Below are 26,016 nucleotides of genomic sequence, written 5' to 3'. Positions count from 1 at the left end.
CTCACATTTATCCACATTTTCCTCCATTTATCATGCACTAACCCACTCACTCAACTTGTCCAAATCACACTGAAGCATCTCTGCATCCTCCTCACAGCTCACCCTAATCACTAATATACATTGTGGATAGCTGGGTTCCTTGCACAGATATCTGCGGTACCCCACTAGTCACTGCTTGCCACTGGAAAAAGATCAATTGATTCCTATCCCTCGTTCCCTTTCTGTCAATCAGTTTTCTATCCATCTCAATATTAGGGCAACACGGCAGCTCAGTTGCTTCACAGCTCCAGGGTCCCAGGTGCAATTCCCGGCTTGGGTCACTGTGCGGAATCTGCACATTCTCCTGTGTCTGCGTGGGTTTCGTCCAGGTGCTCCGGTTTCCTCCCACAGTCCAAAGATGTGCAGGTTAGGTGGATTGGCCATGCTAAATTGCCCTTAATATCCAAAAATGTTAGGTGGGGTTACTGGGATAAGTTGGAAGTATGGGCTTAAATGGGGTGCTCTTTCCAAGGGCTAGTTGAGACTCGATGGGCCAAATGGCCTCCCTTCTGCACTGTAAATTCTATGATTCAATACATCACACCCAGTCCCATGCACTTTCATTTTACACCTTAATCTCTTATGTGGGACCGTGTTGAAAGCCTTCTAAAAGTCCAAATAAACCACTGGCTTCCCCTCATCAACTCTACTAATTACATCCTTGAAGAATTCCAGATTTATCAAGCATGATTTCCTTTTCGTGAATCCATGCAGAGATGTCCGATCCTGCTACTATTTTCCAAGTACTCTGCTATTAAATATTTTATAATGGATTCTAGCATTTTCCCCACTACCGCCGTCAAGCTGACAGGCCTATAATTCAGTTTTCGCGCTGGTTTCCTTTTTAAATAGCGGAGTTACATTAGCTACGCTTCCATCTAGGGGCTGGTTTAGCACAGGGTTAAATAGCTGGCTTTCAATCTAGTTGTGCAAGGCTCCTTGGGGATGAGCGATCAAAATTATGACAGTCAAGATGGAGGGTGACGTATATGATTCTGAGACTAGAGTTCAAAATCTAAATAAAGGAAACTTGATGGCATGGGGCACAAGTTGGCTATGGATTGGGGAACGTTACTTAAAAGAATGACAGTGGATAGGCAATGGCAAACATTCAAAGAGTGCATGGGTGAACAGCAACAACTGTTCATTCCTATCTGGCACAAAAATAAAACTGGAAAGTTGGCCAAACCATGATTTACAAGGGAAATAAGAGGTAGTAAGCTTACAAATTGGCCAGAAAAAACTGCAGGTCCGAGGATTGGGAGTAGTTTAGAATTCAGCAAAGCAGGACAAAGGTACTGATTAACATGCAGGGAACATGAAAACTGACTGTAAAAGCTTCTATAGGTATGTGAAGAGAAGAGAAATCAATGAAGACAAATGTAAGTCCGTTCTAGTCAGACACAGGGGAATTTATAATGGGGAACAAAGAAATGGCAGACCAACTAAATATAGGCTTTATTTCTGTCTTCACAAGGAGGACACAAATAACATCCCAGAAATGTTGGGGATGTAAATGAGAGGCAGGAACTGAAGGAAATCAATATTAGTAGGAAATGGTGTTAGGGAAATTGATGGGATTGAAGGCCGATAAATCCCCAGGGCCTGATAATCAACATCAGGGTACTTAAGGAAGTGGCCCTAGAAACAATGGATGCATTGGTGGTTATCTTCCAAGATTCTATAGATTCTGGAAAAGATGAAAAATGAAATGAAAATTGCTTATTGTCACAAGCAGGCTTCAAATGAAGTTACTGTGAAAAGCCCCTAGTCGCCACATTCCAGCGCCTGTTCGGGGAGGCTGGCACGGGAATTGAACCGTGCTGCTGGCATGCCTGGGTGTGCTTTAAAAGTCAGCTATTTAGCCCAGTGTGCTCAACCAGCCTCTTGCCAAACCAGACTCTTTGCTAAACCAGCCTCTGCCTTGAGTTCTCAGCATTGACTCTGGGTCCTGTGAAATGTTATGGCATCAGGTAAAACATGGGCAAGGAAACCTCCTACTGATTATCACCTACTGGTGCCAATGGTAATCAGAGGGAAGACTCCATTGGGTGGCTATCAGCAAGAGCTCCAGAGTGTTTGAGATTCCTGGTTTTGGGGCTTGACTCTGCACACAATACTCCAAATGTGGTCTCACCAGGGTTATGTACAGTTGCAGCAAAACCCCGCGGCTCTTAAACTCAAGCCCCCTATTAATAAACGCTAACACACTATAGGCCTTCTTCACGGCTCTATCCACTTGAATGGCAACCTTCAGAGATCTGTGGACATGGACCCCAAGATCTCTCTATTCCTCCACATTCCTCAGAACCCTGCCGTTGACCCTGTAATCCGCATTCAAATTTTTTCTACCAAAATGAATCACCTCGCACTTATCAGGGTTAAACTCCATCTGCCATTTTTCGGCCCAGCTCTGCATCCTATCAATGTCTCTTTGCGATGGACTTCTGGTGGCGGCAATGCGGAGCTAAGCCGCACGTTCGGCAGCTCCCGCGAATAACGGACTTTGGGGCTCTTTTCAGGGCCCCCAACGGAACTTCGTCGACGAATCGCGACGTGGGAAGGGGACTGGAGTCGATCCCTACGGTCCTATGGTCCGGACCAGGAGTGGGGTAAGAAGAAAAACGGTGGAAGCACCCCTGGAAAAGCGGGGGAAGAAAAACAAAATGGCGGCCAGCAGAGGCCCGGAGGAGTGGAGGCAGTGGGTGCAGGAGCAGCAGGAGACTCTGCGACGCTGCTTCCAGGAGCTTAAGGTGGAGTTGCTGGAGTCGCTGAAGGCTACCACCAGAGAACTGATGGAGACTCAGACAGCCCAGGGGGCCGCAATCCGGGAGCTGCAGAAGCAGGCCTCCGAAAGGGAGAATCAGGCCATGGCCGTCGCGGGGAAGGTGGAGATGCACGAGGCGCTCCATAAAAGGTGGCAGGAGCTGGTCAACCGATCGAGGCGGAATAATTTGCGGATCCTGGGCCTCATGGAGGGGCTAGAGGGGTCGGACCTGGCGGCTTATGTGGTCGTTATGCCGAACTCGCTGATGGGAGCTGGGTCCTTCCAGGGGCCCCTGGAGTTGGAGGGGGCCCACAGAATTCTGGCTAGGAGGCCCAAGCCGAACGAGCCGCCGCGGGAGGTGTTGGTGCGGTTTCACTGGTTCGTGGATCGTGAGTGCGTGCTCCGGTGGGCCAAGAAGGAGCGGAGCAGCAAGTGGGAGAACACGGAGGTGCGGATCTTCCAGGACTGGAGTGCGGAGGTGACGAGGCGGAGGGCTGGGTTCAACCGGACGAAGGTGGCACTCCACAGACGGAGCGTGTAGTTTGGCATGTTGCAGCCGGCGCGTCTGTGGGTCATAAGGACCGGCACCATTATTTTGAGTCCCCGGAGGAGGTGTGGGCCTTTGTGCAGGCCGAGAAACTGGACTCAAACTGAGGGTCTAAGTTGGGGGATTTTGTATAATAATGTACTTGTGTTTGCTCTGTTTAATGCAAGATGTGGGTCGGCCTTAGGGTGGGTGGGGTGATGTCGTTATGTCTTTTTTGTATGGGTCTGGTGGATGGGCTCGGGCAGGGGGGTAAACGGGGAGGGCGGGGAGCTGGTGGGGGGGGACTGGCAATGGGAGTTGCCCTAGAGGAGGCGGGGCTGGGCAGGGCGAAAGCGCGGGCTTTTCTCTGGTTTCCCGCGCTGTGAGATGGTGGTGGCGGAGTCGGGGCTGAGAAGCGTGGGCCGTTGCTGGCTGTTTGTTTTTCACCGCGCAAGAGCGGGTGGGGGGGGGGGGGGGGGGGAGAGGACCTGCTGATGGGCACGAAGGAGGAGGGGTAGTCCCACAGTAGGGCGGGAGTCGCCGGGGTCAGCAGAAGTTAGCTGGCTCACGGGAGTGCTATGGAGGGACGGGCGTGGCTAGGAGGGGTCCTAACCTGGGGGGTACCGGGTTGCTGCTGAAACGGTCAGGAAGGAGCTGGAGGATGCAGGGGGTGCTCGGGGGGGGGGGGGGGGGGGGGGGGGAATTGGCAGAGCGGGAGACGCTGGCCAGTGGTGGGCAGGGGATCGGTTATGGCTAATCAGCAGGGGAGGGGGGCAGGGAGCCCTCTGATCCGACTGATAACCTGGAATGTGAGGGGGCTGAATGGGCCGGTCAAACGGGCCCGGGTGTTTGCGCACTTGAAGGGGCTGAAGGCGGATGTGGCCATGCTCCAAGAGACACACCTGAAAGTGGCGGACCAGGTTCGGCTGAGGAAGAGATGGGTGGGCCAAGTATTTCACTCAGGGCTGGATGAGAAGAGTCGGGAGGGGGGGGGGGGGGGGGGGGGGGGGATCCTGGTGGGAAGAAAGTGATGTTTGAGGCGTTAAATGTGGTGGCTGACAGTGGCGGGAGGTATGTGATGGTGAGTGGTAAGCTGCAGGGGGAGCGGGTGGTGTTGGTGAATGTTTACTCCCCAAATTGGGACGATGCGGGGTTTATGCGACGTATGTTGGGTCGCATTCCGGACCTGGAGGCCGGGGGGCCTGATCATTGGGGGGGGGGACTTCAACACGGTACTGGATTCCCCATTGGATCGATCCAAATCCCGGACGGGTAGGAGGCCGGCGCCGGCTAAGGAGTTGAGGGGATTTATGGACCAGATTGGGGGGGGGGGGGGGGGGGGAGGTTTGCGAGGCCAACCTCGTTTTTCTCGAGTACTCGTTTTTCTCCCACGTGCATAAGGCCTATTTGAGGATTGATTTTCTTTGTCCTGAGCAGGGGGCTAGTTTCAAGGGTGGAGGATGTTGAATACTCTACCATTGCCATTTCAGATCATGCCCCGCACTGGGTGGACCTCGGGCTGGGGGAGGAGAGGGACCAACGTCCGCTCTGACGCTTGGGGAGGTGGGACTGCTGGCAGATGAGGAGGTGGCTGAGAGGGTTCGTGGGTGTATTTGGAGGTAGCTTGAGGCCAACGACAACGGGGAGGTCCGAGTGGGGACGGTCTGGGAGGCATTGAAGGCGGTGACTAGAGGGGAGTTGATTTCCATCCAAACCCATAGGGAGAGGGGGGAGCAGAGGGAGAGGGAGAGACTGATCGGGGAGATGGTGGGGGTGGATAGGAGATATGCGGAGGCTCTGGAAGAGGGATTGCTGGGGGAGAGGGGTAGCCTTCAGGCCAGGTTCGACCTATTGACTACCAGAAAGGCGGAAGCTCAGTGGAGGAAAGCACAGGGGGCGGTGTATGAATAGGGGGAGAAGGCGAGCAGGGTGCTGGCACACCAGCTCCGAAAGCGGGACGCGGCAAGGGAGATTGGGGGAGTGACGGATAGAGTTGGGAAGGTGGTGCGGGGGGGGGGGGGGGGGGGGGGGGGGTAGATGTTAATAGGGTCTTCAGGGACTTCTATGGGGAACTGTACCAGTCTGAACCCCCGGTGGAGGGGGGTGGATGGGGCGCTTCTTGGACAAGCTGCGATTTCCGAGGGTGGAGATGGGGCAGGTGGAGGGACTGGGGGCGCCGATCGAGCTGGGGGAGTGGGTAAAGGGATAGGGAGCATGCTGTCGGCGAAGGCGCCGGGGCCGGATGGGTTTCCGGCGGAATTTTATAAAAGGTATGCGGACCTGTTGGGCCCCCTGTTGGTCCGGACCTTTAACAAGGCAAGGGAGGAGGGGGGCTTTGCCCCCAACTATGTCATGGGCGCTGATTTCCTTGATCCTGAAGCGGGACAAGGACCCTCTGCAGTGTGGGTCATATAGGCCGATCTCGCTGCTAAATGTAGACGCCAAGCTGCTGGCAAAGATCCTAGACACAAGAATAGAGGATTGTGTGCCGGGGGTCATTCATGAGGACCAGACGGGGTTTGTGAAGGGAAGGCAGTGGAATACAAATGTACGAAGGCTCCTCAACGTTATGATGATGCCGGCTGTGGAAGGGGAAGTGGAGACAGTGGTGGCATTAGATGCGGAGAAGGCCTTTGATAGGGTTGAATGGGAGTATCTGTGGGAGGTGTTGGAGAGGTTTGGGTTTGGGGAGGGGTTTGTCCTTTGGGTGAGGTTGCTCTATGAGGCCCCGATGGAGAGTGTAGCCACGAATAAGTGGAGGGCGGAGTACTTTCGGCTGTACCGGGGGATGGGACAGGGGTGTACCCTGTCCCCCTTGCTCTTTGCGTTGGCAATTGAGCCCCTGGCCATGGCGTTGAGGAAGTCAGGGAACTGGAGGCGCCTGGTGCAGGGTGGGGAGGAGCATCGAGTGTCGCTATATGCGGACGACCTGTTGCTGTATGTGGCGGACCCGGTGGGGGGGATGCCGGAGGTGATGAGGATTCTTAGTGAATTCAGGGGCTTCTCTGGGTATAAGCTGAACCTGGGCAAGAGCGAGTTGTTCGTGGTGCACCCGGGGGATCAGGAGGAGGGGATTGGTAGGCTCCCACTGAAGCAGGCAGGGAAGAGCTTCAGGTACCGAGGAGTCCAGGTGGCTGGGAGGCCCTGCACAAGCTCAACCTCACAAGGTTGGTGGAGCAGATGGAGGAGGAGTTCAAAAGGTGGGATATGTTACCGCTGTCACTGGCGGGGAGGGTGCAATCCGTTAAGATGACGGTGCTCCTGAGGTTTTTGTTCCTGTTCCAGTGCCTCCCCATGCTTATCCCGAAGGCCTTTTTTTAGGAGGGTCAACAGGAGTATTACAGGATTTGTGTGGGCGCATGGGACTCAGAGGGTGAGAAGAGTGTTCCTGGAACGGGGCAGGGATGGGGGGGGGGCTGGCGTTGCCCAACCTCTGTGGGTACTATTGGGCTGCCAACGCAGCGATGGTGCGTAAGTGGGTAATGGACGGGGAAGGGGCAGCATGGAAGAGGATGGAGGTGGCGTCCTGTGTGGGCACGAGCCTGGAGGCGCTGGTAACAGCGCCGTTGCCGCTCTCTCCAACGAGGTATACCACGAGCCGGGTGGTGGCGGCGACCCTCAAAATTTTGGGGCAATGGAAATGGCATAGGGGAGAAGTGGGGTCTCGATGGAGGCCCCTATAGGGGGAACCATCGGTTTGTCCCAGGGAGCATTGATGGCGGATTTCTGGGCTGGCACAGGGTCGGGGTTAGGAGGTTGAGGGACCTGTTTGTGGAGGGGAGGTTCGCGAGCTTGGGGGAGTTAGAGGGGAAGTTTGGGCTCCCCCCGGGGAACATGTTTAGGTACATGCTGGTTAGGGCGTTTGCCAGGCGGCAGGTGGAGGGGTTCCCCTTGCTGCCCCCACGTGGGGTACGGGACAGGGTGCTCTCGGGGGTGTGGGTTGGAGGAGGGAGGATTTCGGACACATACCGTGTAATGCAGGAGGTAGACAAGGCATCAGTGGAGGGGATACTGAAGGGGAAATGGGAAGATGAGCTGGGTGAGGAGATTGAGGGGGGGGACGTGCGTGGATGCCCCGGAGAGAGTGAATTCCTCCTCTTCCTGTGCGAGGCTTAGCCTTATACAGTTCAAGGTGCTGCATAGGGCCCACATGACTGGGACGAGGATGAGTAGGTTTTTCGGGGGCGAAGACAGGTGTGCTAGGTGCTCGGGGAGCCCAGCGAATCACGCCAATATGTTTTGGGCGTGCCCAGCGCTGGGGGAGTTTTGGACGGGGGTAGCAAGGACGGTGTCGAGGGTGGTGGGATCCAGGGTCAAGCCAGGCTGGGGACTTGCATTTTTTGGGGTTGCAGTGGAGCCAGGAGTGCAGGAGGCTGAAGAGGCCGGTGTTCTGGCCTTTGCGTCCCTAGTAGCCCGGCGGAGGATCTTGCTTCAATGGAAGGATGCGAGGCTCCCAAGCGTGGAGACCTGGATCAATGATATGGCGGGGTTCATTAAATTGGAGAAGGTGAAATTTGCCCTGAGGGGATCTGTACAAGGGTTCTTTAGGCGGTGGCAGCCTTTCCTGGACTTCCTGGCGGAACGGTAGGGAAATAGGCCGGCAGCAGCAGCAACCCGGGCGGGGGGGGGTTTGGTTCGGTGGGAGGGAAAGCTGTGTCCATGGGTTTATGGAATGTGGCGGGTGTTATCTCTTTCCCTTTTGTTGTTTGGGTGGTTTTTTTTGTTTGTTTGTTTCTTTTGTTTGCAGTTGCTTTGGAAGTTGGGTGGGTGTTGTTCTTGGGTTTGTACCGCGGTTGTTTTGTTAATATTGTGTTTATATTTTGTGAAAATCTTAATAAAAATTATTTTAAAAAAAAATCAATGTCTCTTTGCAGCAGTTTCATGTCATGAACATTTGGACTCAATACTGAGTTTTTAAAAAGATATTCCTTACTGCTGATTTATCTATCACAATTTGCCTATTTAGCAACAATGGACTCGATTCAACTAACTGGAAACAAAGTCCCATAGCGAGCGCGTTTAGCCACGTGTTGCCTGGTGCTCGAGTGCCGAGAAACATATGGCTACAACTACACGACTCGCATTGTATAAGGGGAATCAGCAGGGAACGGGTGGCCGAGGTCGCATATAGCCCCGTTTTGTACATTGGGGAGTTCCGCCCACCTGAACACCACAGTTTAGCACGAGATTGGGATGCCACGATCTGAGGCCCTCAAAACGACCCCCAACCCGCCCCCCCAGCCTGAATGCTGTTAGAGGCCTCCCCCACACAGGGCATCTCGCCCCAATCGCACACGTGCAAATAAATGCCAGCTTGGCGAGCTGCTTTTCAGGCGCAGTGTGACCACTGGATCGTGCCCAATCTGTTCAGGTACATTTTGCAGTCAATATCATCCTTTAAAATGGTAATGTTATTTTATTTTATGTATAATATATTGCAATGATGGTGTTACCTACATCTTCCTTATTTGTCCATTTGAAATATTTCTACAAATTGATTATGGGGCGGCACTGCTGACTCACTGTGCCGAGGATCTGGGTTCAATCCTGGCCCTGGGTCACCATCAGTGTGGAATTTATACATTCTTCCCGTGTCTGCGTGGGTCTCACCTCCACAACCCAAAGACGTGCAGGTTAGGTGGACTGGCCACGTTAAATTACCCCTTAATAAAAAAAAGAAAATAAATTTGTGCTGCATAACGTTGCCCAGTAATGAACCTTTGTGCAGTACTTTGACAATCTGCTCAGTCAAGGCAATTACACTCATCCTCACCATGTGAACTTACAGCTCACATATGGAAATTTCAATGGTGGCACGGACAGAACCCAGTTCCTTGGCGCCGTGAGGCAGCAGTGCTAACCACTGCGCAACCATGCTGCCCATTCTCCCAGTGTCTGCATGGGTCTCACCCCCACAACCCAAAAAGATGTGCAGGGTGGGTGGATTGGCCACGCTAAATTGCCCCTTAATAGGAAAAAAAAGAATTGGGTACTCTAATTTTTTTTAAAAAAGGAATAAAAATTTCAGTCTTTCTGTACAGCAGAATGCAACGTGATAAGTTCCTCAATTCTATTTATTAAGAAATTCTAATGAAAATTTATCACCTCACCAATAAAAAACAAGAAGCAGATTTCTGAACCTTTAAAAATAACAAAGTTAATTTCACATGGTGGCCTAGTGTCCAACTTTGAGCAATAATGGAGTAATACTGATAATGTACAGTAACTGGGTGCATAGGAACAAGAGGAACATTCAGCCCCTCGTGCCTGTCCCGTCATTCAATTAAATCATGGCTGATCTATGGCCTAATGCTCCATATACCCGCTTTGACCCATATCCCTTAATATCGTTGCGTGAAAAAAAAATCTCAGATTTAAAATTAACTGGCCTAACTTCAACTGCTGTTTGTGGACAGAGAGTTCCAAACCTCTACAATCCTTTGCGTGAAGAAGTGCTCCCTAGGGCAGCATGGTAGCACAGTTGCTTCACAGCTCCAAGGTTCCAGGTTCAATTCCCGGCTTGGGTCACTGTCTGTGTGGAGTCTGCACGTTCTCTCCGTGTCTGCGTGGGTTTCCTCCGGGTACTCCGGTTTCCTCCCACAGTCCAAAGATGTGCAGGTTGGGTGGATTGGACATGAAAAATTGCCCTTAGTGTCCAAAATTCTATGATTAACCTAGGACAAAACTTCAGCGCAACATTGTGGGCTGAAGGGCCTGTTCGGTGCTGTATTATTCTATTTCATCCAAGTCATTAACGACTGAATAACTGAGGCCCCAACAGATCCCGGTGGTACACCACTGGTTACATTCTGCCAATTAGAGTACTTACCCATGATCCCCACTCTTGTCGCCTGCCACTCAATCAATTTCCTAACCATGTCAATAATTTGCCCTCAACTCTGTGGGCTTCCACCTTAGTTAACAGTTGCTTATGTGGAACTTTATCAAATGCCTTCTGGAAGTCCATATAAATAACAAGCATAGAAATTTCCCTGTCCGCTATCTTAGTTATCTCTTCAAAAAGTGGTATACCTTTTTTTGGCAAATGTAATACAGTACATTGTTTTTATATACTTGACATCTCAATTTTCCTCCATTTTCCTTTAAAGAAAAAAAGCTAGGACACATGATGTCAACAGTTGGCATGCACATAGGTAAGTATATTCATGGAGTTTCTTCAAGGAGTTTTGTCCTTTCCTTTTCGAGGAATATTTTTTCAGAGTGTCCATAATACTTAACAAAAATTACGGAACTGAAAGAGAATTAAAATCTAATTTTTTTTCTATAATCTTCTGTAAAGCCTTTCACTGACACACAACCGCACTTATTGGTGGATGAACTCGAAATCAGAGCTCCAAGTTTTCATATTATTGGAAACTTGTGATATATGAAAAAATGCGGTGACCTTAAAATCTACACCTATACTTAAAGGCTGGATGGAACATGCTCACAAACGAAAAAAACTGAAATACCTAGTTGCTACACTATCACTGGAATGGAGCTTTCAGTCACGAGTGCTATGATGCAACAAACATCTTACCATAAGGCAGACAGAAAAAGATTGTTAGAAAGGCTAGCAAAACATACGATTAAATTCCAACTTTTAAAAAGCCTGCTTTAAATGAAATGCACCACCCTCTCACCTTTTACAACGTCGATTCAACCTGGCCAGTCCATAACTCTCCAGCAGATCTGGGGTCGCCACTGCTTCTCTCTGCAACACAGGGAATTGGTTTCAAATTTGCTATGCTCAAATTAGCTGCTGCATTTTTTTACAATAACTACACTTCAAAAGTATTTGGTTGTAAAGTGCCTCCAAAGGTTTTGAAAGATGCTACATAAATACAAGGCTTTTCTTTCAAAAGTCAAAAACACAGGGTTTCCTTGCTGCTACTGGCTATGTGTACTATCCTTCCTACTGCTTTCTGTTTGGTCATATCCTCCTTCACCACTCCCAACCCATCCCCATAAAAGCAGGCATCAAACTCATCACTCCATCCACGCCCAGTGAATTGTCTTTTGAGGCCGATCATGCTCCCATTATGTTTGCTTCATTGAGACTGATTACTTACTGCGTGAAGGTTGGACTTGTCTTTCAGAGGGGTTTTAAGCACCAGATTACTGGAAGATGGAAGGGGTGGTGGTGGTGGTGGTGGTGGAGGTGGAGGAGGAGGAGGAGGAGGGATGGTAGCAGCTGAAGATAGTGAGGAACTTGCACTGGTAGAAGCCTCCACCTGCTCCTTCTGCCTCTTTTCAGCCAGTCGCTTGGAGGTCCTTTGTGCATTACTTTTAGACTCTAGAAAGCATAAATATCACAAAGAATACTTGATATTAAACCAATGCACAAAGCAATTAACACAACTTTTGAATTTTGCATAATTTTAATGAACGTATGCAGAGATTTGAAGATGGGAATTGAGAATCCTTCTGCTGCAGATTCTTTCTAGATCATTCCATATTCATTCAGTGACTCGCCAATCGACTTGTTAATCATACCAGGGCTTGCATTCTCCGCCTTTGCGATGTGGCCGAAGACACCATTATCAGATCTTAAAATAAATAGTGAACATAATGGGATTTGAGAGCGGAGAGCCTGGGCTGAATCAACTGATTCTCATCAGCTCCACCAAGTGGCCTGTCTGGCTTTAGTGCACACCTTCAATGTCTGCAGAGTAACTTTTTTTCAAAACCCAACTGTAAGACACTCATTCCCCAAATGTTGAAAATCCCAAAATGTTAAGGAGTTCTTAAGTGCAAGATTGAGATGGCAAAATAATCTGCCACAAATCTTACAGGTGGTGAGAAGGCCAGGGTTTAGAAAGGTTTGGAAAAGTATACAGGAATGAACATTGGATTTGTTTGTCACGTGTACCGAGGTACAGTGAAAAGTATTTTTCTGCGAGCAGCTCAACAGATCATTAAGTACAATAAAATAAAAGAAAATACGTAATTGGGTAACACAAGGCCCACAATGTAACTGCATAACACCAGCATCGGATGAAGCATACAGGGGTGTAGTGTTAATGAGGTCAGTCCATAAGAGGATTGTTTAGGAGTTTGGCAACAGCAGGGAAGATGTTGTTTTTGAGTCTATTCGTGCGTGTTCTCAGACTTTTGTATCTCCTGCCCGATGGAAGAAGTTGGAAGAGTGAGTAAGCTGGGTGGGAGGTGTCTTTGATTATGCTGTCCACTTTCTCCAGGCAGTGGGAGGTGTAGATGGAGTCAACGGAGGGAGGCAGGTTCGTGTGATGGATGATATGTTGGGGGATTATCCACTGGTGGGTTTATGGACAAGGATATAGATTTTGAATTTAATGTGGTTGGAGGATAGCCAGCCAGGATAAGACACTGAGGGTGCGTAGAAGGGACAGAAGCAGACAAATTGGCGTAGTTGTTGCAGTTTCCCTAATTTAACGGGAAGTGAACCCCGAAACGAATCTCTAAACAGGACTCTCTCAGCTGAAAGGGACAGAGCCATTGCGCGATCCCAGCTGAAAGGGGGAGTCTGCGGCTCGGCAGCCTTAATTACTGGCCAGTGACTCATGCTAGGAGAGTTATCTTAATTAATAAACTACTGATAGCTGCATGAGAAGAGACTGAAAAAAACCCAAACTGAACAATCAGCAGGCTTCGAGATTCGCAAAATGACTAACACCGGTGTGCTCTCCTTGTAATATTTGTTAATAATTTCCCGAATAAAAGTAATTGAATATGAATAAGTTTTTAGATTACGTGAAAAAATGTAAATGGAATGTAAATGTAAACCTCACAGCCCATTTTTGGATAACCTCTGTATTTGAGAGATAGTTCTGGGTATCAGGGTTTGTAGAAAAACATGCGGATGATTTTGCCAGGATGGACCCACATGCCACTGTGACTGCAAGGAGAGAACAAGTACTAGAAAAGGTCTAAAGTAATAATGACCCAGATTTTAGGGTCAGTGGCAAGTTAACGGTCTTCACCACAGACCTCAAAAGAAAGCCAACCAGAAAGGTATAGTTATGTCTATGGTGTGGTTTGCCTTTTCCCAGTGGCATTTTCAACCTGGTGCCAAGTGAAGGCGATCTTTTAGCGTATGGCAGCCGCCTGTCAGCGAACACTGAAGGATTCTTGCACAGCAAACTAGGAACATAAATAACACCAGTAACATTTTATTTAAATTGTCAGATAGTGAAGTCATCATGACTGGAACAAGCTCGAAGTTAAAGTAAGGATAAACAAACTTCAAAAAGCATATTCAGTTAAAAATGTGCATTTTTTCTGTTATGGAGGAATGTGAATTTTCACAAATATAAAGTTAGCTTAATTATGACGTTGGTATACTGTTAAAAACCCAGTCACAATGCATTCAACAAGATGTAACATTTTCAAAACTTTTACAGCAAACCTGAAAGCATAGTGCAGAAGTTACAGCCAATTCATAAGATCTGCCATTGATCAGTCTATGGCGCGTGCTAACAGTGCACCCTCTGCCCTCTGAAGAAGCGTGCAGAAACAGCAACTTGTGAAATTTAATGGTATTCTGCACGTGTGGACTCCAGAAGTGCAGTCAGTTTCAGAGGAATGGTGATAGAGAACACCGGCAGTTCTGCCATCATTATCACTGAAAACTCTGTGCCAACATGCCAAGAGGTACATGCCAATAATCACACCATCTTATCAGCAGTGGTGCAATCTCACACTACTGCAAACCCTAAACACGAGTAGCAAGAATATTCACCTGTTGGCACAAACATTGTCACAACAATGATGCTGGGGTGTTCCAGTGTAAGGTCCATGGGGCAACGTTTAGGGGAGATGTACGAGGCAGATTTTATTTTATACACAGTAGGTGGGGAGTGCCTGGAACACGTTGCCAGGGGAGGTTGTGGAGGCAGATACATTAACGGTGTTCAAAAGCATCTCAACAAATGCATTGATAGGATGGAATGGGTATAGAGTCCCGGAGTTGGCAGAGGGTAGGAATTTGAAGGACGGGGGATCTATGTATAGATGGGAGCTTTCCCAGCTTGAAAGCTATGGAGGATAAATTTAAATTGCCAGCAGGGAATGGTTTTAGGTATTTCCAGGTGCGCGACTTCCTGAGAAAAGAGGTGCTGGCCTTTCCCACAGCTGCCGCCACGGGGGATACAGGATAGAGTACTTTCCAGTACCTGGGAGGGAGAGGGGAAGGTATTGGATATTTACCAGCAGCTTTCGGAGGCGGAGGAAATTCCGGTGGAGGAGCTTAAGGGCAAGTGGGAGGATGAGCTAGAAGAAGAGAGAGAGAGGCCGGTCTATGGGCGGATGCCCTAAGCAGGGTTAATACATCCTCATCATGTGCCAGGCTTAGCCTGATACAATTTAAGTTAGTCCACCGGGCACATATGACAATGGCTAGGATGAGCAAGTTTTTCGGGGTAAAGGGTAGGTGTGCGAGATGTGCGGGAAGCTCAGCAAATCATGTCCACATGTTTTGGGCATGCCCGAAGCTTAGAGGGTTTTGGCAGGGTTTTGCTGAGGCAATGTCCACGGTGCTAAAAAACACGGGTGGTGCCGAGTCTGGAGGTAGCGATCTTTGGAGTGTCGGAAGATCTGGGAGTGGAGGGGGCGAAAGAGGCCGACGTCCTGGCTTTTGCCTCCCTCGTAGCCAGGAGACGGATCTTATTATTGTGGAGGGACTCGAAGCCCCCGAGTGTAGAGACCTGGGTTAGTGACATGGTTGGGTTTCTCAGTCTTGAGAAAATAAAGTTTGCCTTAAGAGGGTCAATGTTAGGGTTCTCCTGGAGGTGGCAGCCGTTCGTCGACTTTCTCGGGGAAAATTAAAAATGTCAGCAGATGCAGTATTCCAAGGGGGGGGATTGTTGTGGTATGGTTGAGGTGTGCAAAGGTTGGGGGGGGAATGTTTATTTTACCATATTGATGTCATTGTTTATGTTACTGTTATAAAAATTTTCAAATACCGTAACAAAATATTATTTAAAAAAAGGATGTGTATAGAGGGATACGGCACTAGGAAGTGCTGACGGTTTTGACCAAGGATGGCATCATGACTGGTATTGGCTTGAAGGGCCGGTCCATCTGATCTGCACCGACCCTCCAAAAGAGCACCCCAATTAGACACAATCCCCCGATAATGCCGGCGAACTGTTGGACACTTGGGGGCAATTTAGCATGGCCAAACCTGCGCATCTTTGGACAATATAAGGCTCATCTCAAAACATTGCTAAATGTTTGGTACTGTAAGACTATCTACCATTTTGTCCTGTGTCAGACACAAGTGTAGAAAGTTATCCCCATCTCTTTTAGACGAAGATGCCATGCACACATAAGCACCACAGAAAAAAAAACAAGCATGGCAAGCAAAGCAATGAACAGCTTATTTCTGAGTGGAGACCATAACAACTCAACTTGTCAGTATTTATGGTAAGAAGTCTTATAACACCAGGTTAAAGTCCAACAGGTTTGTTGCAAACACTAGCTTTTGGAGCACTGCTCCTTCCTCAGGTCAATGGTGCTGGAGTCAGAGCAGTGCTCCGAAAGCTAGTGTTTGAAACAAACCTGTTGGACTTTAACCTGGTGTTGTAAGACTTCTTACTGTGCTCACCCCAGTCCAACGCCGGCATCTCCCCGTCATCAATATTTATAGATTCACTTCTCTATACTCAGCAATTAGTCAAAACTAATTTGTTCCACTCATTAATTATAGCTTGGGATGTTTTTAGTATACTCAAAACATGTTTGTTCCTTAGTGATTTTGGAGGTACTGAAACAAATTCCTTTTAAAAACTATAAACTACTATGAGAATTCAGATTCTGAAGACAAATCAGATTCTGACACCAATCCACTCCCTCGTACAATGCACCCACAACTTAGAGATTCATCGACAATTTTGCATCTAAAATTGTACCTGAATTTTAAGCTCTGGTACAAAGTCCAGACTCCAGCCACTTAAAAGTGATCCTTTGAGAGAACAATTCTTGTTTACAGTATCCATCCAGCCAAGTGGCTATGTTTCAAAATATGTGCTAAAGTGCAATCAAATCTATACTGGCAGCATTTTATATCAGAAAATAAGCCATTTTATTTACTAATTAATTAGCTGCTCTAGACCTATATTGTCCTTGTTAGTGTCCCAATGACATGAAATGTTTCAAGTCATCAACTCTTAAGCCAAAGTGGCAGCAGATAACTGCAATTTGTAATATGGATATTGCATGCTTGAAAAATCCCTATTTTGGAAACATGGAACAAACTAGGAACAAATAGTTTGGGTTACCAGATTTGCATAGGGTTCAAAATTATTGTTTCAGGGGGACGGCATGGTGGCACATTGGTTACCAGGCTGGGATCAAATCTGGGATCTCGGAGCCATGAGGCAGCAGTGCTAACCACCATTGTGCTGCTGTAGCATTTCAAACTTGAGTTAAACTCAAACAAAGCAACATGGCTGAACATTGGACATAGATTTCAAAGCAACTTTAACACCATAACATCCAGCTAAAAGCTAAATAAAGCATGTTCCAGCCTACTACAACTCTGCGAGATAAGTTTCTAGCCTTCCAAATTCCAGGTGCAACCAAAGATCAGGATATTCCATGTCTATTGTGTCCTAGATAGTAATTAAGTTCACAACACTTGCCCTGATTTGGAAATGTGTTTTCCTCTTGTTAGATTTTGAGTTTGACAGGGATGACAAAACAAAAATACAGTATGGCTATTTTACCTTTGTATTTTCCCACTGCTACGCCATGAAACTACACTGCGCCGTCTGACCCGAGTGATGTCACATCTGAATGTCAGAAACTGGGTCAGTATTCATACAATAGAAATATAGGGTGAAATATCCCTACAGTAACACCCGGTAAAGCCAAGTAAGGATTAACCATCTGAAGTGCATTGTTGACTGAAGATCAGCAAGCAAAAGCTACAAAAGCGAAGCACATTTTGTTATATTTGTCTGCATGCATCAATACTACCATACCTGCATCTTTCCAATTGGTCAGTTAGATATTAAAAGCAATGCATGCTGCTCATTTGATTCCAGCCCTTGCATGCTGATCCCAATCAAAGTCCCGAGTGGAGATGGAGTTTAAATTTCCCTTAGCAGCAATTAATCTTTGTGCATTAGAACTTTCCAGAATTCCGCCACGGACTTCCAAAACAATAAATCTAAGCATCAGTTTTGTCGGAACTAACCAGGGCAAGAAGGTGAAGCAGAAGAAATTAAGTCTGAGCACTCAGATATCTTGGTGAAATCGGTTAAGTGGGAGAAGCTACAAGTTTTGCTGCTCATTAGTGGTAGAGAACAGCTGTTATCACCTCAGCCCACCAACACCAAATAACCAGACGTGGGCGTATTACACTTGTAATAATCATAACCTATTGGACACTTCAGTTTCCAGTTCAAAATCCACATTAGCAATCATTTCGCACCAATTTCAAACTGGTTTGTGTCCTGTCTGGCATGCACCCAGGTGGTCATTGTCGCTGTGAATGTGTGTAGGAATGTGTATCTCATGAACACTCAGCAATTTATCTGGATGGTCTCTATACCTGAGAAAATCTATTATTGCTTATGTTTCATAGAATCACTACAGTGCAGGAGGCTGCCATTCGGCCCATCAAGTCTGCACCAACGGTCTGATAGAGCACTCTTCATAGACCAGCTCCCCTCCCCAATCCCCATCTAACCTGCACATCGTGAGACACTAAGGGACAATTTAGCATGGCCAATCCACCTAACCTGCCATCTTTAGACTATGGAATGAAACCAGAGCATCTGGAGGAAGCCCACACACACACGGGGAGAATGTGAAAACTCCACACAGCTACCCAAGGTCAGAATTGAACCTGGGTACCTGGCAGTGTGAGGCAGCAGTGCTAACCACTGTCCTACCTTGGTGGCAAAATGTAAAACGTGGTCACTGGTCTGTCAATTTTCTCAGCTACAATTAACTGGGTATGTAGCTCTGGTCATGCAAAAGGAATCTCAGGGAAGCATCATCATCATGTGATGATGATCATGGGCAGCACAGTAGCCATGTGGATAGCACAATTGCTTCACAGCTCCAGGGTCCCAGGTTCTATTCCAGCTTGGGTCACTGTCTGTGTGGAGTCTGCACATCCTCCCCGTGTGTGTGTGGGTTTCCACCGGGTGCTCCGGTTTCCTCCCACAGTCCAAAGATGTGCAGGTTAGGTGGATTGGCCATGATAAATTGCCCTTAATGTTGGGTGGGGTTACTGGGTTATGGGGACAAGGTGGAGGTGTTGACCTTGGGTAGGGTGCTCTTTCCAAGAGCTAGTGCAGACTCGATGGGCCGAATGGCCTCCTTCTGCACCGCAAATTCTATGATAATTCTATGATGTCATTGTTGAGTGGGCGGCACGGTGGCACAGTGGTTAGCACTGCTGCCTATGGCACTGAAGACCCAGGTTCGATCCTGGCTCCGGGTTACTGTCTGTGTGATGTTTGCACATTGTCTCTGTGTCTGTTTCACCCCCACAACCCAAAGATGTGCAAATTAGGTGGACTGGCCACATTAAATTGCACCAAAAAAAATTGGGTACTGTAAATTTATAAAAAGAAAAAAAACTCATCGCTGAGTATGAGATGCAACTGTAGCTCATCAAAACCACATGAACTCCACTCAAAACAACAAGCTGCACAATGTACTAAAACCAAGACTAAAAATTCATGATTGAATCCTCCAGCTTCAGGCACATCCGGTTATACAGAGGTCAGACTAGATAGACCTCACGGGTTTTTAAGTTGAGAAAAACATGTCTGTAAGGTGCATAGTTGTGTTAACTAATTATGACAAAATGATTACTGAAAAGAATTAGTATATCCAACAAACAGCTTTTAGCTCTCAGCGTGTATTTTTCAAACTGGTTTCTGTCACGATGATCTGACCTGTGCGCAAGTGAAATCAATCTGCAATTTCATCGGCTTATGGAACCTATACTGAACTGTTTGAAAAGGACATTTTTAAAGCAAGAAAATAATCTTTATTATTGTCACAAGTATGCTTACATTAACACTACAATGATGTTACTAGTCGCTACAGTGATCTGGACATACATCTGCATTTACACCAGGGTCTGCAGCACAGATGTAACAGCCACAGCATCACTAGAGGGCAGCATCAGAGACGGGTATAAAGAGTCGAGCCCAAGGCAGGATCTGCTGCTTTTAGAAGCACAGGGCTAGTAAGCAGCAGCAGACAGAGACAGCTCAGCATAAGCAGTTTACCTTAGCTTCACTGGTCATACCTCTTGACTGTATTATATCTAGTTAAGCTCTGGAAACAGAACAAACCCATTGAATAAAGTATTTGTGTTAACTGGAAGTCTACAATCTTTATTCAGACTTAGACAATAACATATGGCACCACGAGTGATTTCAGAAAGCTAGCTAGACACCAGCAGGAGAAGAAAAACTTGAACCGGATATTCGATTTGGAAGACTTCGCAGCAAATGGATCCTCGACGACTAACTGATTCGATGGAACTTGTTGGAACTCCATGGCGTCTGGAAACAACCGGTAATTTAAGTTATAACTGGAAAATGTTTGAACAGCTGTTCCAAATATTTATCACAGCTAATGATTTAAGCATTGCCTCTGATGCAATGAAAATAGCCCTACTACTCTCAACAGGAGGTCATGAAACTAGAGAAATATATAATTGCTTTAATTACTTAGAAGGTGAAGACAACACCAAAGTAGACGGTATACTCAAAAAAATTGCTAAACGCTGTAACAGTCAGGCTGGTGCGATGCTGGAAAGATTTAACTCTTAGAACATAGAACACTACAGCGCAGTACGGGCCCTTCGGCCCTCGATGTTGCGCCGACCTGTGAAACCATCTGAAGCCTATCTGACCTACACTATTCCATTTTAATCCATATGTCTATCCAGTGACCACTTAAATGCCCTCTTGTCAGAGAAACGGAGGGCCCATCTCTGATTTTATTACAAATCTCAAGTTAATACCACCAGGTTGTGATTATGCTGATTTCAGAGACAGTGTGATAATGCATCAATTAATTTCTGGACTATCTGATAAAAATTTGAGGGAAGAACTATCACAAAATAAGCATCTAACTCTAGAAATTGCGATAAAAAAATGCCTTGCTTATGAACAAAAACAAAACTGTCAGTCTTTACAAACACAGAATCAGTGTCTAGAAAAGAAAATCGGAAAAAACGGCACCAAAACTTACCACGAGGAAGAGGCAGAATTGAAGGAAGTTCTGAGTGGCAGCCATCTTGGGAAAGGAGCCGCACCTGCTCAGTTGCAAAAAGAGGGCACAGTACAGGAAACCCGGTGTGCGCATGGGCAATCGAGTCCTACTGCATGACGTCACAAGCGTCATGACGTCAGGACCAGGTCCACGCCCACTTAAAAGGGAAATGCACGAAAATGAACAAAAATAAATTTAAAGCTGCAAAACCCAATTTTCTTGCCTCAAAAAACAGAACAATGCTCGAACTTACACCAGCAGTTGAAAATAACTTTCACAACACCCTGGAACAAGTAGTTAGCACCATCCTAGAAGATGATATGATCCTTGTAGACTAGGACTCAGACGAAGATTTCATCTTGGGTGATGGCTACCCCAGTACCAAATCCGAACCGCAACTAGAGGTGTTGTACCGTGAAGACCCTGACGATGAGTTCTTCAGAATGGGGAATCTTCAGCCCAGCATATATGACATCCCGACTCGGGAGTGCAGGATTATGCTGCGGCCTGATGCCAAGAGACAGAGAGTGGTCCATGCACCATGAAGGGTCCCAGCGTCCACACAAGATGATTTGTTCATTGAACATGAAGAGAACAATCACAACTCCGAAACAGAAAGCGATGATTTGTCCACCGAACAATACACACAATACTGCTCAGACATGGCCGAGTTATTCGGAGATCCTGATCACAGCATCAGCAACACGGTTGAAAAGCTCAATACGACTCTTCTCATGGTAGATGAATCCAATACCATAGTGTCAAGGCAGATCATCGGTACATTGGATGACAGCAATACACAAGACGAAGACAGCGCCACACAGCGAGAGCACAGAACGACTCCATTGAGAGAGCACAGAACGACTCCATTGAGAGAGCACAGAACGACTCCATTGAGAGAGCACAGAACGACTCCATTGAGAGAGCACAGAACGACTCCATTGAGAGAGCACAGAACGACTCCATTGAGAGAGCACAGAACGACTCCATTGAGAGAGCACAGAACGACTCCATTGAGAGAGCACAGAACGACTCCATTGAGAGAGCACAGAACGACTCCATTGAGAGAGCACAGAACGACTCCATTGAGAGAGCACAGAACGACTCCATTGAGAGAGCACAGAACGACTCCATTGAGAGAGCACAGAACGACTCCATTGAGAGAGCACAGAACGACTCCATTGAGAGAGCACAGAACGACTCCATTGAGAGAGCACAGAACGACTCCATTGAGAGAGCACAGAACGACTCCATTGAGAGAGCACAGAACGACTCCATTGAGAGAGAACAGAACGACTCCATTGAGAGAGCACAGAACGACTCCATTGAGAGAGCACAGAACGACCCCATTGAGAGAGCACAGAACGACTCCATTGAGAGAGCACAGAACGACTCCACTGAGAGAGCACAGAACGACTCCACAGAGAGAGCGATGAGGGACTCCACAGAGAGAGCGATGAGGGACTCCACAGAGAGAGCGATGAGGGACTCCACAGAGAGAGCGATGAGGGACTCCACAGAGAGAGCGATGAGGGACTCCACAGAGAGAGCGATGAGGGACTCCACAGAGAGAGCGATGAGGGACTCCACAGAGAGAGCGATGAGGGACTCCACAGAGAGAGCGATGAGGGACTCCACAGAGAGAGCGATGAGGGACTCCACAGAGAGAACGATGAGGGACTCCACAGAGAGAACGATGAGGGACTCCACAGAGAGAGCGATGAGGGACTCCACAGAGAGAGCGATGAGGGACTCCACAGAGAGAGCGATGAGGGACTCCACAGAGAGAGCGATGAGGGACTCCACAGAGAGAGCGATGAGGGACTCCACAGAGAGAGCGATGAGGGACTCCACAGAGAGAGCGATGAGGGACTCCACAGAGAGAGCGATGAGGGACTCCACAGAGAGAGCGATGAGGGACTCCACAGAGAGAGCGATGAGGGACTCCACAGAGAGAGCGATGAGGGACTCCACAGAGAGAGCGATGAGGGACTCCACAGAGAGAGCGATGAGGGACTCCACAGAGAGAGCGATGAGGGACTCCACAGAGAGAGCGATGAGGGACTCCACAGAGAGAGCGATGAGGGACTCCACAGAGAGAGCGATGAGGGACTCCACAGAGAGAGCGATGAGGGACTCCACAGAGAGAGCGATGAGGGACTCCACAGAGAGAGCGATGAGGGACTCCACAGAGAGAGCGATGAGGGACTCCACAGAGAGAGCGATGAGGGACTCCACAGAGAGAGCGATGAGGGACTCCACAGAGAGAGCGATGAGGGACTCCACAGAGAGAGCGATGAGGGACTCCACAGAGAGAGCGATGAGGGACTCCACAGAGAGAGCGATGAGGGACTCCACAGAGAGAGCGATGAGGGACTCCACAGAGAGAGCGATGAGGGACTCCACAGAGAGAGCGATGAGGGACTCCACAGAGAGAGCGATGAGGGACTCCACAGAGAGAGCGATGAGGGACTCCACAGAGAGAGCGATGAGGGACTCCACAGAGAGAGCGATGAGGGACTCCACAGAGAGAGCGATGAGGGACTCCACAGAGAGAGCGATGAGGGACTCCACAGAGAGAGCGATGAGGGACTCCACAGAGAGAGCGATGAGGGACTCCACAGAGAGAGCGATGATGGACTCCACAGAGAGAGCGATGAGGGACTCCAGAGAGAGCGACGCAAGCCTCCACAAAGAGAGTGACGCAAGCCTCCACAGACAGCTCGGTGACAAACTCAAAAATGGAAGCAAACACTCCATAGCGAACGCCATGCATGTACAAGACTATGAAGATCTATCAAGCTTATTTGAGCCACCAGAAGGCGACACTGAATGTCTACCCATCTATTAGAGATTCGGCCTACAACGCCATTATTTCCCACACTGAACTTGACCAAGTCCATTTGTCCACAGGACGTTCCTCGCCACACAACGCCAGACAGTACTCTTGATGACATCAAACCATCATCCCAACTACCACCGTTAAGACGCTCCAGCAGAAGCCGTGAGGGACCCGACCGATAGATTTGTAACAACATTGCAACACACCCACAAGATGAATATGAACATTTCTCACGATGGACTCATAACACTGTTAATTGTTTCTATATTACTTTATCATTTTCGCAGTGTGCAGATTTGCTTATTCTCACCACTTGTTATGTAGTTTTCTTGCGGCCAATCTAGAAAACATATCAAATCAAAAGGGGGGAGGGGGGGGGGGGGGAAATGTAGTGATCTGTACATACTTCTGCACATATACCAGGGTCTGCAGCACAGATGTAACAGCCACAGCATCACTAGAGGGCAGCATCAGAGACGGGTATAAAGGGTCGAGCCCAAGGCAGGATCCGCCTCTTTTAGAAGCACAGGGGTCGTGAGCGGCAGCAGACAGAGACAGCTCAGCATAGGCAGTTTACCTTAGCTTCACTGGTCATACCTCTTGACTGTATTATATCTAGTTAAGCCCTGGAAACAGAACGAACCCATTGAATAAAGTATTTGTGTTAACTGGAAGTCTACAATCTTTATTCAGACTTATACAATAACATAGTCGCCACACTCCGGCACCTGTTCGGGTACATAGAGGGAGAACTCAGAACGTCCATCCAATTTACCCAACTTGTGGGAGGTAACCAGAGCACCTGGAGGAAACCCCTGGAGACACGGGGAGAACGTGCTGACAACACACGTTCCCCGGGGAAAGGGCAAGTATAACACAATTCGGCATGAGCTAGGGAATGTAGATTGGGAGCAACTGTTTAAGGGTAAATCCACATTTGAAATGTGGGAGTCTTTTAAGGAAAGGTTGATTAGAGTGCAGGACAGACATGTCCCTGTGAAAATGAGGGATAGAAATGGCAAGATTAGGGAACCATGTATGACAGGTGGAATTGTGAGACTAGCTAAGGTGAAAAAGGAAGCATACATAAGATCTAGGAGACTTAAAACTGATGAAGCTTTGGAGGAATATCGGGAAAGTAGGACAAATCGCAAACGCGCAATAAAGAGGGCTAAAAGGTGTCATGAAATATCCTTGGCTAAAAGGGTTAAGGAAAATCCCAAAGCCTTTTATTCGTATATAAGGAGCAAGAAAGTAACTAGAGAAAGGATTGGCCCACTCAAAGACAAGAGGGAATTTATGCGTAGAGCCAGAGGAAATGGGCGAGATTCTTAATGAGTACTTTGCATCGGTATTCACCAAGGAGAAGGACATGACGGATGTTGAGGCTAGGGATGGATGTTTAAATACTCTAGGTCAAGTCGTCATAAGGAAGAGGGAAGCTTTGGGTGTTCTAAAAGGCATTAAGGTGGACAAGACCCAGGTCCGGATGGGATCTATCCCAGGTTACTGAGGGAAGCGAGGGACGAAATAGCTGGGGCCTTAACAGATATCTTTGCAGCATCCTTGAGCACGGGTGTGGTCCCGGAGGACTGGAGAATTGCTAATGTTGTCCCTTTGTTTAAGAAGGGGAGCAGGGATAATCCAGGGAATTATAGACCTGTGAGCTTGACGTCAGTGGTAGGCAAACTGTTGGAGAAGATACTGAGGGATAGGATCTATTCACATTTGGAAGAAAATAGACTTATCAGTGATAGGCAGCATGGTTTTGCGCAGGGAAGGTCATGTCTTACAAACCTAATAGAATTCTTTGAGGAAGTGACAAAGTTAATTGATGACGGAAGGGCTGTAGATGTCATATACATGGACTTCAGTAAGGCATTTGATAAAGTTTCCCATGGCAGGTTGATGGAAAAAGTGAAGTTGTATGGGGTTCAGGGTGTACTAGCTAGATGGATAAAAAAACTGGCTTGGCAACAGGAGACAGAGAATAGTGGTGGAAGGGAGTGTCTCAAAATGGAGAAAGGCGACTAGTGGTGTTCCACAGGGATCCGTGCTTGGACCACTGTTGTTTGTGATATGCATAAATGATCTGGACGAAGGTATAGGTGGTCTGATTAGCAAGTTTGCAGATGATACTAAGATTGGTGGAGTTGCAGATAGCGAGGAGGACTGGCAGAGAATACAGCAAAATATAGATAGATTGGAGAGTTGGGCAGAGAAATGGCAGATGGAGTTCAATCCAGGCAAATGCGAGGTGATGCATTTTGGAAGATCTAATTCAAGAGCGGACTATACGGTCAATGGAAGAGTCCTGGGGAAAATTGATGTACAGAGAGATCTGGGATTTCAGGTCCATTGTACCCTGAAGGTGGCAAGAATGCATACAGCATGCTTGCCTTCACTGGACAGGGTATTGAGTGCAAGAGTCAGCAAGTCATGTTACAGTTGTATAGGACTTTGGCTAGGCCACATTTGGAATACTGTGTAGTTCTGGTCACCACATTACCAGAAGATGTGGATGCTTTAGAGAGGGTGCAGAGGAGGTTCACCAGGATGTTGCCTGTTATGGAGGGTGCTAGCTATGAAGAAAGGTTGAGTAGATTAGGATTG

At 47.8% G+C, this 26,016-nt stretch overlaps 1 protein-coding gene across 2 annotated transcripts in view; it reads right to left on the bottom strand.

The window, feature by feature from the left end:
- The window catches only part of LOC119963484 (mitochondrial fission regulator 1-like), a 43,249-nt gene that overhangs the window by 5,533 nt on the left and 11,700 nt on the right, over positions 1-26,016 (bottom strand). For both annotated transcript variants that reach the window (XM_038792683.1, XM_038792674.1), the window contains exons 4-5: positions 11,405-11,628; positions 10,976-11,046 (exon numbers count right to left, since the gene is read on the bottom strand). In XM_038792683.1, the coding sequence (XP_038648611.1) occupies positions 10,976-11,046; positions 11,405-11,628 (295 nt within the window). The remainder of the gene's footprint in view (positions 1-10,975; positions 11,047-11,404; positions 11,629-26,016) is intronic.

The sequence above is a fragment of the Scyliorhinus canicula genome, chromosome 1, assembly GCF_902713615.1.
Source record: "Scyliorhinus canicula chromosome 1, sScyCan1.1, whole genome shotgun sequence".
Taxonomy (NCBI): Eukaryota; Metazoa; Chordata; class Chondrichthyes; order Carcharhiniformes; family Scyliorhinidae; genus Scyliorhinus; species Scyliorhinus canicula.
The sequence above is the reverse complement of the archived record's forward strand: the minus strand, read 5'-3'. Positions and strand labels throughout refer to the sequence as shown.